At 35.7% G+C, this 13,077-nt stretch overlaps 2 protein-coding genes and 1 long non-coding RNA gene across 4 annotated transcripts in view; all 3 read left to right on the top strand.

Moving 5' to 3' along the window:
- The first annotated feature begins 734 nt into the window (after window positions 1-734).
- Window positions 735-3,144, top strand: LOC139812186 (uncharacterized). Its single transcript, XR_011731829.1, has 4 exons — window positions 735-1,015; window positions 1,365-1,505; window positions 1,796-1,929; window positions 3,070-3,144. It is a non-coding gene; the product is annotated as an uncharacterized lncRNA (long non-coding RNA).
- A 2,662-nt stretch (window positions 3,145-5,806) lies between these two features.
- LOC139811267 (quinone oxidoreductase-like protein 2) lies at window positions 5,807-8,087 on the top strand. Its single transcript, XM_071775437.1, has 8 exons — window positions 5,807-6,087; window positions 6,302-6,535; window positions 6,617-6,814; window positions 6,950-7,131; window positions 7,241-7,329; window positions 7,405-7,531; window positions 7,606-7,735; window positions 7,830-8,087. Exons 1-8 carry the CDS (start codon window positions 5,842-5,844, stop codon window positions 7,881-7,883), a joined length of 1,260 nt encoding a protein of 419 aa, XP_071631538.1. The 5' UTR covers window positions 5,807-5,841; the 3' UTR covers window positions 7,884-8,087.
- A 118-nt stretch (window positions 8,088-8,205) lies between these two features.
- The window catches only part of LOC139811266 (uncharacterized), a 57,832-nt gene continuing 52,960 nt past the window's right edge, over window positions 8,206-13,077 (top strand). For both annotated transcript variants that reach the window (XM_071775435.1, XM_071775436.1), the window contains exons 1-2: window positions 8,206-8,584; window positions 8,652-8,873. The gene's annotated coding sequence lies outside the window, so the exon portion shown is untranslated. The remainder of the gene's footprint in view (window positions 8,585-8,651; window positions 8,874-13,077) is intronic.

Raw genomic sequence — 13,077 nt, 5'->3', positions numbered from 1 at the left:
AATTATTTTGCAATATATTATCTTTGTCACACTTAAAAGACCATCCGTCTTTAACAGATTCTGCATGAGAATAGTCTATGATCCAAGTTTTTTTTAAACTTTATTCGGCCATTTAACCGTGACTGAATAATTTAATTAATATATAGGGTATCTATTTTGTTATTGTCTAAAGTATTATATCCGCATTTATTTCATGTATTTTTTCCCTTAATTTTTTCTTTCTCAACATTTTTACAATATTACACAAGTTGTTTATTTACTTTTAGTGTCGCTATTTTATGTTATTGATAGATGATAAATATAACTTATCTTTTATTGTCGGGATATAAGAAATAATTCTGAGCAAAAGAAACTATGTAATATTCGTCTTTATTTCTTTTTCATTATAATAAAGAATCTAGAAAGAATTATTGTCAGTGTTCTTGACGATTCGCTTCTTTCGTAAGCGTACACAGTAAAAAATCGTATACATAGCGCATAAGACATAAGACACTTGTGAGATTTATTTTGAAACGTTTTGAGAAGGTCTTCAAAAGGTATTTTGTTTGGCGCTCACATTGTACATATAAGTTAATTCCCTCGCATTAATAGTTGTATTAGTCAATATTACGTATAATATGTTACCGTCGGTAAATTCAAATTCGCGTTTGATGACTCGCGCGGAACGTTGGCAGATCGCGATCTATACTTTTGTCAATTTTCGCGCGACTCACCCGACTCGTGCTGCCCGCTCGCGGGTGGAATTCCCAATTATATTTATTAAATTTTGTTTTGGTGTGGGAAGGAAAAACATATTTACCTTCTCGACCTTCTATGACCAATTTTGTAAGCTTTATCTCATTTAGTATCAAGCGGTGAAACAGTCCAGTTATACAATGGCCACGAAACTAAAAGAAAACATATGGAACCTCTTCACGATAAAAGGCACCAAAGCGACCTGTAAGACGTGCAATACGACAATTGCACATTTTAAAGATGTTCGTAATTTAAAAATTCATCGCTCGCGAGGTTGCAAGTAAGTATATGTATATTTAACCAAAAACGTTTAAATAAAATATTAATAAATATGTGAAGCATAAATAATACATGATTGACAATTGCGTAACGTATGGTCAATGTAAAAAAGTTTTCTCTAATCGGTCCAAAACAAGAGTTAAAATACTATACTTATGGACATATATAACATAACAGATCTAGACAAACATTCAAAACCAACGTATTAGACAATGTATTAGAAAATTACAAAAACAAACAGCGACATACAATTATTTCAAAACATTAATAATTTTTAAATGAGACGTGCACGTTTTAATAAGACATTTGATTGATAATTGATCACCTGATAAATGTAATTTTATTTATAGAATTGCGGTAGAAAGAGCAAACATATGGAGCCAGTTTGTTAGAGAAGGCGAAGTTGCGACGTGCAGAAGATGCAACCGCGAAATAAAACACCACAATGATATAAGAAAGTTAAAGCAACACTTATCGGGACAACGTTGTAAGTAAGTATTCATCTAAGAACGCATAAAATATTGATGAATATGAAGTAGGGGTACAGTAATAAAATAATAAATAATAAATAAATGAAAATATAAATAGTCCGGTTTTCATCACGGGGCATGTATTATAATATTTATATCCAATTATATGACTTAAGAAGGGAGCCTCATACAAAATCAATTTGCCATATAGTTTGACAAATATATTATATAAAAAGCGCATGCAAATAAATACTTATACTTACTCTATCGCTTTTTCTACTTGATTAATCAAAGCTGTCGTATATATACAGATCTGCAAGCTGTGACCTGCCGCCAAGCTCAGTGAGAGACAGCAATTTGGATTTAAATGAGCCAAGTAAAGTACAATACGAACAAGCATACCGCTACTTGGACAACAGGAAGAAGAAATGGAGAAAAATGACGAGTAATTATACACTATATGCTTAAATTATAAACCGTAATAAAATCTTAAAAATAACATAGACTCAAACACTATAATCTATCGACAAAATTGCATTATGCGAACAATTTTGGCGTCTAATGTGCTGCTACAAAACATTTATTTGATGTAGTCAAACTTTTTTCTGTGATTTATTTGCTATCAAATCCACAGATATCGAAGAAACTATGTACAGTTTTTTATATTATAATTTTACTTATATTTATATTATTATTTTATATATATATATATATCTTAATTATTATTTTAAAAATTGAAATATGGCATCTGATATTAAGTGTAACACAGTTCGTGAACAGGGAGATTGGATTAAACTGAATATAAAAGTTTTATACCATTTTGCGATTTTTATAATACAATAATTACTTTAAAAATGAATTAATAGAGATCTGCGAATGAGATAATCTATATTTCATTGATGGTTATTAAAAGCGCTCTTCTATCAATGTCTTGTCGCGCACATAACATTTGCAATCGGCACGTAAAGCTGAACTAACTCTTCCTCGCAACGCATTTACATTCGCCACTGAATTACGGCGATGCATGCGCATTCATAGATCTTATTAAATAATTTTTCATTAATTATATTGTGAAAAGAACAAAACTGCTAGAGAACATTTTTATTTAGTTTATTTCGTTCTACCTATCCACGCGCACTTTTATATATATAAATATATTATTAAATCTATTATTAAATGCCCTGTACACATACTTCGTAAATTTATCATATTCATAGTGTTTTTTGAAGTAAATATTTACTTTTATATTTTACGATAAAATAAGGAAAGAACGTTAAGTGATTTGCATTGTACACTATATTTCATCTTTCAACAATAAGTTGTAGAAACTCGAATTTTACGTGTACAAGGCGCAAATATATCATAAATATAAACTTATATATTATAAATGTAAATATTGTACTGAAAACACTAAATTTAAGTATTGATAATACTTACCATTGAAAAAAATTGAATTCTATAAAAATAAATGTTTTGGCCTAATAATTGAATAATATGCTTAATAACATATGTAACACTTGAAATACTAACTGTTCTAATTCATTTTTTACGTCTCTAATAATTAATTCTTTGTATAATTTGCAAGTCCCGTCCAAGCTGAGAATCTGGTGGCCACGTTTCTTTTAACTTAAGAAAAAAAAGAAGGACGTTATTGACGAGTAATGCATAATTGTGTTATTTTAAATATTAATTCCTCTATTACATTTTTTACTTTTTTAATCACTTCTTGTATAATTGCAGGTCTTATTCAAGCTCAGAATCTGATGAAGAGTGAAACTTCAAGTGATGAAATCAAAGACGGATAAGGAAATATTTATAGATTTGAGAAGAGAAAGTAGGCGTTGTTGACGAGTATAATATTATTATACCATTTCAAGTATTGATTTGTCTGTTAGATTTTCTACTAGTTGATATTCTGAAAGCGATATACAACAGACAAGCATCGTGCGCGCACGCGTGTGTACAAAATGTATGTATGTATATATATATATATATATATATATATATATATATATATATACATATATATTTATATATATATTATGTATAAAGGCATATATATAAATATATTATACATGTGTATACTGTACACATACATACATACTATATATATAATATATATAATATATATATGTATATATATATATATATATTATATATATATATATATAATGTGCAATTGACGTATTGCACGTTTTGCAGGTCGCTTTGGTTTCTTTCAATGTGAAGAGGTTCCATATGTTTGATTTGTCTTTTAGTTTCGTGGCCATTGTATAACTGGTCTGTTTCAGCGCTTGATACTAACAATAAATGAGATATAAAGCTTACAAAATTGGTCATAGAAGGTCGAGAAGGTAAATATGTTTTATGCAACACGTGCATGGAAAGTGCCTTATTACGCACGCTACGCGTGCGTGATAGACCACTTTCCAGGCACTTGCCACATAAAATAGGGTGTGTAACACGTGTGTTAAGTTGAAAATTGGACGTGCGGGTGATCGCACTCGCCTCCGGCTCGTGCGTCCACTCCGCACGTCCAATTTCCATCTTACAACACTTGTAACACAATATACTATTTCCTTCCCACACCAAAACAAAATTTAATAAATATAATTGGGAATGCCACCCGCGGGCGTGCAGCACGATTCGGGTGAGTCGCGCGAAAATTGACAAAAGTATAGATCGCGATCTGCCAACGTTCCGCGCGAGTCATCAAACGCGAATTTGAATTTACCGACGGTAACATATTATACGTAATATTGACTTATTGACTAATACAACTATTAATGCGAGGGAATTAACTTATTAACTAATATGTACAATGTGAGCGCCAAACAAAATACCTTTTGAAGACTTTCTCAAAACGTTTCAAAATAAATCTCACAAGTGTCTTATGTCTTATGCGCTATGTATACGATTTTTTACTGTACGCTTACGAAAGAAGCGAATCGTCATACATACATAGGGTGATACATATACATACATTAATACCCTTCCCTCCTCGGAATTAAATCTACAGGAAGCTATATTGATAAAATTTTCTGTGACAATGCTGTTCTGTAATTAAATATATTTATATGTCATATTATTGTTATACTGTTATAATAAGACATATTACTGTTCTGTAATTAAAAAATAGACTTGATGCTGTTTGATATCCTTCGTAAAATACTTTTTATAAACGCACTTAGTTTTATTACATTTGATATAGAGCTCATGCGAATAAATTTTTTAAATTGAATTTATAATACTTTGTAGACATTATGTAATAGTATTATTTGCTAATAATGTACTTAAATTTTAATTATAATTATAATTTTAATCGTTGCTAAACTTTGAATAAAAGACATGAAGTAATGACGTCGCATTGCCCTAAAAACTTTATTTAAACAGTATTTATTACTGTATAGAATAAAAATTTCTGTTTATTCTTTAAAGTTTAATATTATTTACAACCCCCATTTTCATCATTTTATTTATTGCATATATTTTCATGGCTGCATAAAAATAAATTTATACTACATATTAATGATAAACATCTTTAACATTCTAATATGTTTCAGGTGAAAAGATTCGTAGAAACTTATTTTTATCATAATCCAAACTCTTTGGCAAACATTGTAAATCTGATAGAAAAGCGTAAAAATAATCTTAATGAGTCCGTAGATATTTTTACAAAGCGATTTGGAAGAAATCAAACTTAAGTGACCAATTGATCTGATCAATCAAAAATATCAAATGTGATGCAAAATGCAAGACATACAATTACCTACATAATTTTTCAAACAGTATCATTTTTATTTGTTATTACCTTTTTGTAAATATATAATTTTTTATTAATTTTTAATTATTTCTAATACTTTTAATTTTTTTATAATAATTAGTATTTTATTAATAGTCTGGAAGCTACATACATTTTCTAAAATAGCGTTTTTCTAATAGCGATACCCCCTTACATATATGTTAATAATAATTATAATCAATTATAATCGCGTTGTTTGACTTTGAATAGAAAACGCGAAATAATGACGTCGCATTGTACTAAACATTGTAAAAAACTTTACTTAAACAGTAGTACTAATTACTGTATAGAATAAACGTTTCTGTTAACTTTTTATAATTTAATATAATTAAATAAATTAATTTAATTATTAATTATTATTATTATTATTATTATTATTATTATTATTATTATTATTATTAATTATTTATTATTATTTATTTATTTATTTTATTAATTTAATTTATAATTTTCTTCATTGTTTTTAGTTTAGTCGCGCGCCGCAGACGTCGCGCTTGCTCACGTTTGACGCTTGACGCCTAGGTTATAGGTTAGGTTAATGGCAGTAATAGCGACATGTCATCTACGATTACGATAGGATGCCGAATTCTCGCGAAACTAAGCAGGTGCAGATTGAGTGGCTTGCCATTGCGGATTATCGTCGCGAGGAGGTTTAGCAACACTGCGGAAAAAGTGGAATCTACGAACAGCTGCGCGCCAGCTCCGCAGCCGGGGGAAATTCAAGCCGCATTGCTAAAAGAGTTTTCCAGTCCTCTCGTAATAGAGAATCTAGAGTCGCCCAGGAGAACACGGGAGACCGAAGTAGGCATAAAACCCGATTGAAAGCTTATCTTGCAGAAATTAAATATAATATAATTATAATCAATATCTTGTATTTAAATGTCAATGATACTGAGATTGTGTATCAATAACAATTGCAGTTAATTTCCCTTTATTCTCTGATGTTTTGTACCTAAATGTCAATAATATTGAGAGATTGCATATAGATTCAATGATAACTGGTTAATTTTCTTAGGTTCTCATTGATGTTCACTATTGCGCTTTGAACGTCTCCGATGCGCTTCTCAGTCAGAACTTGTATACGTTCGAACCGAAATTGCCGATGATTCTCGGTCATGAGTTTGTCGGGAAGCTGGTGGAAATTGGCGCAGAGGCAGAAAAAAACGGCTATAAGGTTGGCGATAAGGTCATTGCTCTTAACAAGGAGCGATATGGAGGCTTGGCTGAGAAGTGCTTGGCAGAAGTTGGGGTAAAATATACATTCGGAACTGGAATTTTCTGAAATGTTTGATGATACAAATTCTCTAATAATGATCTTTTTCGTACGTAGGATATATGGAAGGTACCTTCTATGAAATCAGCTAGCTCTGCGGATCTGGCGAGTACCTTAGACAGCTATATTACTGCGCTAGTCGCATTAGAAAGAAAAGTTGAGCTCAACGAGGATGACATGATTCTAATAAACGTCGGCGTAAGCGGCATTGGCCTAGCAGCTGTGGATCTTGCAACAAATGTTTTCAGAGCTAAGGTGGTTTAATTCATTCATTTTCTTCTTACTTATGCCATGGCATATCATGATTATTTTCCTTCTAAGATATTGATAAATAAAGGAGAAAATTGAATGCAGGAGATGTTGCAAATATAATATAATTATTTTTAAAAGGTCATTGGAGTTTGCGCCACAGAAAACTGGGCCGATCGAGCTCGAGATATGGGAGCATTTGCGGCTCTCAAATACAGCAACAAGAAGCTGTTGAACCAGATAGAAGATATCGCAGCCGAACGAGACATCAAAGCTATCTTCGATGACGAAGATGGAGCGTATTTCAAGAAAATGTTGAGTTGGTGAGTCGTAAATAAATTTATTGATATATAAGTAAACTTTTGACAGATTAAGACTGTATGGATCTCGATCAAGTAAGATACGGAAGTATATTGACAGTAATATTTTTAGCTTTACCGATATCTACAAAGACGCAACGTTAAAGGACTTGTTGCGCAATGACAGTTTCGCTGTGGTGGTGCATCACTTGTCTCGCGAAGGTACACAGTTTCTATTTTGAAATACCCGTAACTTAACGTAGGACGGTGCATTCACTTGTAGCCTCTGTCATGAAGGGCGCGTGATCATAGCTGGCACTGCGGCGACCGTGACGGACAATCGTTCGGAGGTGCAGAAAGGTTCCTTCAGCATCACTGGCTTTAATCTTGCGGAATACAAAAAGAAGAAGCCTGATATATATCGGTATGCCATACATTTGTAATTTCTTTCGTTGCCGATTGACAAACATTTCATTTTTTCGTTCGTTTTAAAATTAGTCAAGCGGGAGACGATGTCCTACAATTCCTTGAAGAAGGGCTCATTGCACCGTCTTATTCGTTGATCGCTGGTATGCACAAAGTCAACGACGCTTTGCGGTCCATTTCCGAAGATATACTTCCAGGGAAAGTAAGTAGATAGATTTTTATATATTTTTTCAATATTAAGAATTTATTAAACACGTTTGCATATCTATAACTGTTGTACGTATGGAAATTCGCAGGTCGTCATTGACATGAGGAACAAGGAAGCTGAGATAAAAAAAATAGTCACGTGATCAGACTCGTATGAGGTGTGTTTGTTCTTGACGAGCATTTTATAAGCATTCTTTATGTTCTGATCCATCTTAAAGACGAGAAAAGCACGCTACCAGTGCACAGTGATATTTATATTTATGAACAAGATATATATTATACAAGTGGAATGTATTAATATAGCATTAAGATTGTTAATAAAATCTTCTTATCTAAATTTTATATTACTTTTAAGCACACAGGCGCAGTTATACGTTCTATGTACCGCTCTACATCGCAATTAGCAGCAGTCATTAGATTTTCTTGCGTCTAGTTGACCAGCACGATTTGCATGGCGTTACAGTTTTTTTTTAGCGTGTCCCGACTTTAGCATTGCCAAAGAAAGATTTACGGCCGCTTGATTGAACGCGGTTTATGCAAAATGATTGACAGCGATTACTTCCATTAAGTGAGCCATTTTAGTGACTCACGAGTCTCGTTGATCATGCCAGAGACATTACGTTGACATTCAAGTTAACTCAGCAATTTTTATGCGTAGATACTTGCATGGCTTCCCGTCGGCGTGTTTAAACCGAACCATCCCGCTAATGAGACGTCGAGAGTTAATTACGTCGAAGTTAATTTACACCGGCAGCTAGTATATAACAAAGTCAGTCTTCGCGTCGCGGGATTGCATTTATTTATGACATGATTTTGACATAATTAACAGTCAGTGGGCTTAACGGTTAGTAATTTCTTTTTCTGTAAATACTTGAAGATTTAAAAATGAAACCAAGACTGGTTTTTTTTAGTTTGCGCGTAATGTAAAAGATTGATCAGCGATTTCACCATCAGCAGCTAATCGTCTAGCCTTTTATCCTCCGCGAGGGGGGTCTTCTCGGATGGCAGACGACTGAAAGTGTCGATTAGCCCGGTGACCGGTGACTCAGGAACACGATGACGTACAGCGTGGGCGCCCCAGATTGCGCGAACTGGACGCGACCAGACGCCGGTACTCCTCTGGGGTAGAATGTGTAAGTCGTAAAAATTACGTTGTCCTTCTCCCGGACGTCCTACGTTGCGTGAAGGCTACTCGATCGAAACCTGTCACGGGGCGTCACTGAGGAATGCGACACATCGTGACAACCGTGATTGCTCGTGTTATATTTAGATTTAGATCTATCAAGGCTGCTTTCGCTTAAAAATTTAACTTCTGGACAATGGATCATTATATACAAATTATTATAATATATTAATATTAATATAATATAATAATATATTAATATCAATATAATAATTTTAAAATTATTTGCATTATCGATCGCACACAAACTCACGCAGCCGTATTATATATTTGACGTTGAAATTGATATTGTCAAAAAAGATTTTTTATTCGACCTAACTGATAATCTTTATTAATTATAATTGTCACGTTTTGATCCTTGGTTTTGATCCTTTTCATACTGATATAAAGCATCCTTTTTTTTTTAATTCTTCACAGTGATATACTTATTATTAGTATGAAAGTTATATCGATTGAAAAGAACCAAAACCAAGGATAAAAACGTCGTGACAATTATAAATAATAAAGATGACCAGTTAGGTCAAATAAAAAATCTTTATTGTTAATTATTTACTGGCGAAGTTAAAGTTTCCAATTTAATATTGTCAAAATTAGTTGTATCAGGGTTTATTTCGTCAGTATACAGCGGAACACGCGTTAATTACCTAAAGTTTAATTAAATTAAAATAATTATAAAATTATATTTTTTAATACATGTCTCGCAATTTCATCTCCCAACGAGATCTTATGCGAGTTTTCCTTTTATTTTCTGATTCTGACTATTAATTTTCGCGTCGCGGAGCTGCATTCTGTGATCGCAAATTCACTTATGCTGAGGCGCGAACAGTTGGCGCGTTCCAAATGTTGTTAACGCGCTGTCCGGCCGGTGGAGGCCAATTAGAGCGGTTTTATGTCGTTAATCATAACGTGGCTCGAGTTCAAGGTGGCCCCCGCCTGATTAATCGTAGGCGTGGTGCGCGCGATTTCCAAATCCAATTGTCCGGTCTGTCTCTGGACGTATATCGCGAGCGCACGGGTTCCTTATGTAAATGCGCTCTCTCCCCCTGAACCTTGAAGTAAATCGTCGTCGCCGCCGTCGCGGAATCAAGGAAAATTGATTCCGCCGGTCGTTCTCGCACGAGCTCCAAGTCTGAAACATATTTACACACGTATTTATATATACGGTAGTTTTCTCTCGCAATATTTTTTCACGGAATTTGAGTTGATTTTTCCTGGCAAGGAAGATCAATTCTTTTATTAAAAATAAAGATTTTCTGACGAGGCGAATAAGGAGAAAGATAAATGATAAAGTCAGATTTGCTGGTAGACTTTAATAGAAATTTTATTTAAAATTTTACTTTCTCCGCCTCTCGTTCTATAAAAATTATAACATTAAAAAGCGTTGTGATAAATAATAATTTTTTTTAAATGTTTTTGCTAAGGACAAAAGTTACTTAGTTTTGTTTAATATTTCTCTTCCTTTCTAACTCAAATTGAATTGTCCCGGGAACGGCCTTGGGCTAATTAATGTAAGGGGGCTCTGGTGTAATAGGACACCTTTGATGAGACACCGCAAATGTTTTTCGACAATTTTCGCCTAAAGGCTGTGCTTAGGCAATTACGTACATCTGTCAGTGCGTATCCCAGACAGTTTCGTCAGTGATATACGATTCAGATAATATCAGGGCGTTCGCGACATTTGCCAGATGTTGTAGATTCGCAGGCAGACAAACGGCGCCCGTAGTAAAAATTGTATGCAACTAGCGAGATTAACGAGCGAGATTTCACGGATTTTGCTATTTGCTCGTTTAAGACTAACATCGCGCGATACTCATCGTCCTCTCTATCGTCCTCTCCTTCCGCTAGTGAGCGTACGCAGATATTACGTGTCTAAACATACTTGAGCGTAAATACACGTTCCGCGAAAATTGTAAAATGTGATAAATGAGCGATATGTTCGTCAAAAAAGACCTGAAGAGACAGATGCTCCCGATGCAAGATAAAAAACTTTTCATATAGAAAAATTATAGAGAACACCGCCTCCATTATTCGCTGTAGTTGAAACCGCGGGTACGATCCTGCATGGTTGAGATCCTTGGTCCCGCACGAAACTTGAGGTCCTTCTTCGCGCAGTCCTCGGTGCCGTATTCGCGATGTCTTTGAGTTCCACAAACTTTTCGAAACGTTAAATCGCGAGCTCTAAATTTCTGGCTGGCTGGTCGAAAGAAAAATGTCATTTCTAGAACTTTTTACGAAATTTATGTGGTGTATGAGTATCGCAAAATCGTCGACGAGCACGCGTTGAAGGTATCGAGCATGTGGGATTTCACGACGGGAAATGTTATAGAATAGAAAACACGCAAACGCGCTGTTCCTTGGTATTACATCTCCGCGCGAAATCCCCTAAAAAGAGATCTCGGCGAAACGCGGGGTTGAAAACGTCGCTATTAGCTGGACCATGAATAACTCAGAGACTACCCGGTAATTACGCGGTGTGACGTTAATCCCTCCGCTGTAAAATTCTTTTACACGCAGCTCGTGCAATTAAGGAACATATAACAAACTGAAACTCGTGCGAACTAACATTCTGCAGATTTTTCTTTTCTCGTAAATTTTATGCGCGAAACAAAAACATTATAAAACGTTTGGGGAAAAAAAAAAAAAAAAATTAAAATTAGCATCGATCTGCTTTCGCTGTAATTATTCCTTGCATGGCAAACGTTCGCGTTTTAGTTTGCCTGAGGTAAAGCTGAATTTATTAATCATTATAAACATCATGGTACTCATTAGAATCGTCAGTTTAATCGCGATACCGTGAAGCGAGCGTTCATCATCATAGTCGGACTCGTTTCACGCCGGGGATAAATAACCGTTAGATTTTCACGAAGCCATGAAAGACACTCCTTTTTTACCCTCCGCGAAAGTTCCCAGGCGTCCTCCGCGGATTCGAACATTTCTGCAGGACTCCGTCGACTTTCTTCGGATTCGCTCGTAAAACGGCCTTATAATATTTTACACTCTGAACGATAGACAGCAATTACGCTTTTACGTAACGGCGTAACGTATCGCGAGTTGGTTGCCCAACGTTGTGATCCACGCCGTAGATCATCGCGAGATCGGAGCACAGAAGGATCCGTAAACGCCGACGAATGTATTTCGCAAGTTCCCGAGAAGAATGATGATCGTGCTCGTGAATGTGCGTTTTCCGGTTTCTCTCGTCGACCGCTGCGGTCCGCGATCAACAAATCGATTCTTGTCGCATATTAAAAGTCTGAATTAGCGGGCCGACAAAAAAGGCGGAGAATTGAGTCGTTACGAAAGGAACGTTATGCGTAACGGACAATCTCATGCCAACCGGAAACGTGCGGTAGGCAGGCACGCAGTGGCGTAATATCGCACCATTGTAGATCATTCCGATCACAATCGAGCGCAAGTCGCTCAAGGATCCTTTGAAATTGTCTTCTGGAACAGGTTCCGCGAGTGCGACGAGTAACAATCTCGTTACGGGGACGGCATTATCGGTTGATAAATCGGAGTTTAACGAGCGAAATTATGGCCCGTCCAACATCATCAATTATTCGTTATTTAACGTCACCGCAATGCTTTACCGAAGGGATCTAAATTGTTTTCGCAAACTGAACGAACAAGGAACGAGGCGAGAGAACTCGCCTCTTAATCGCGTTCGCGATATAATACGCAATTTTTGCGACGCAAATGGAAACGATAATGGATTCGTAACGTTATTGTATACATAGATTGCTTTCCGATTGATTTATCGCGATGGGACTCTGAGAAAACGAACGCGCGCGTTTGTCTTCGCGGCGAATTAACGAAACGCGGCGTTTCATGCAAATGCCTCCACTTTCGATCGCTCGCTCGCGCGACGGTTGCGACCGCGGTAAGCGTAACAGCCTTGGGAGCGTAGAGCTTCGAAAGCGCGTAAAGCCGAGCCGAGGATCGCGGCGCGGTTTTGTCCCGGGAGCCGTAATTTAGCCATCGCGTGTCTTTGAAAGAGAAAGAGAGAGAGAAAGAGAAACGGGAACCCGGACAGTCCTATAGCTGTCGCACGCCACGGTTCGTCAGGTCGCCCGACCGGCAAAAGAGTCACATACTAATAACTGGAGCAACGAGTTGTGTAAGCCGGTGGGTGGCCGCCTTTCTCTGCGAGCTGCGAC

Source organism: Temnothorax longispinosus, chromosome 4 (assembly GCF_030848805.1).
Source record: "Temnothorax longispinosus isolate EJ_2023e chromosome 4, Tlon_JGU_v1, whole genome shotgun sequence".
NCBI classification, from domain to species: Eukaryota; Metazoa; Arthropoda; class Insecta; order Hymenoptera; family Formicidae; genus Temnothorax; species Temnothorax longispinosus.
The sequence above is the reverse complement of the archived record's forward strand: the minus strand, read 5'-3'. Positions and strand labels throughout refer to the sequence as shown.

Coding starts and splice junctions, on each gene's coding strand:
- LOC139811267 (XM_071775437.1), top strand. CDS start 5,842: ATGTCATCTACGATTACGATAGGATGCCGAATTCTCGCGAAACTAAGC. Junction 7,132..7,240: donor TTCAAGAAAATGTTGAGTTG/GTGAGTCGTAAA, acceptor TAATATTTTTAG/CTTTACCGATATCTACAAAG. Junction 7,736..7,829: donor AAGATATACTTCCAGGGAAA/GTAAGTAGATAG, acceptor GGAAATTCGCAG/GTCGTCATTGACATGAGGAA.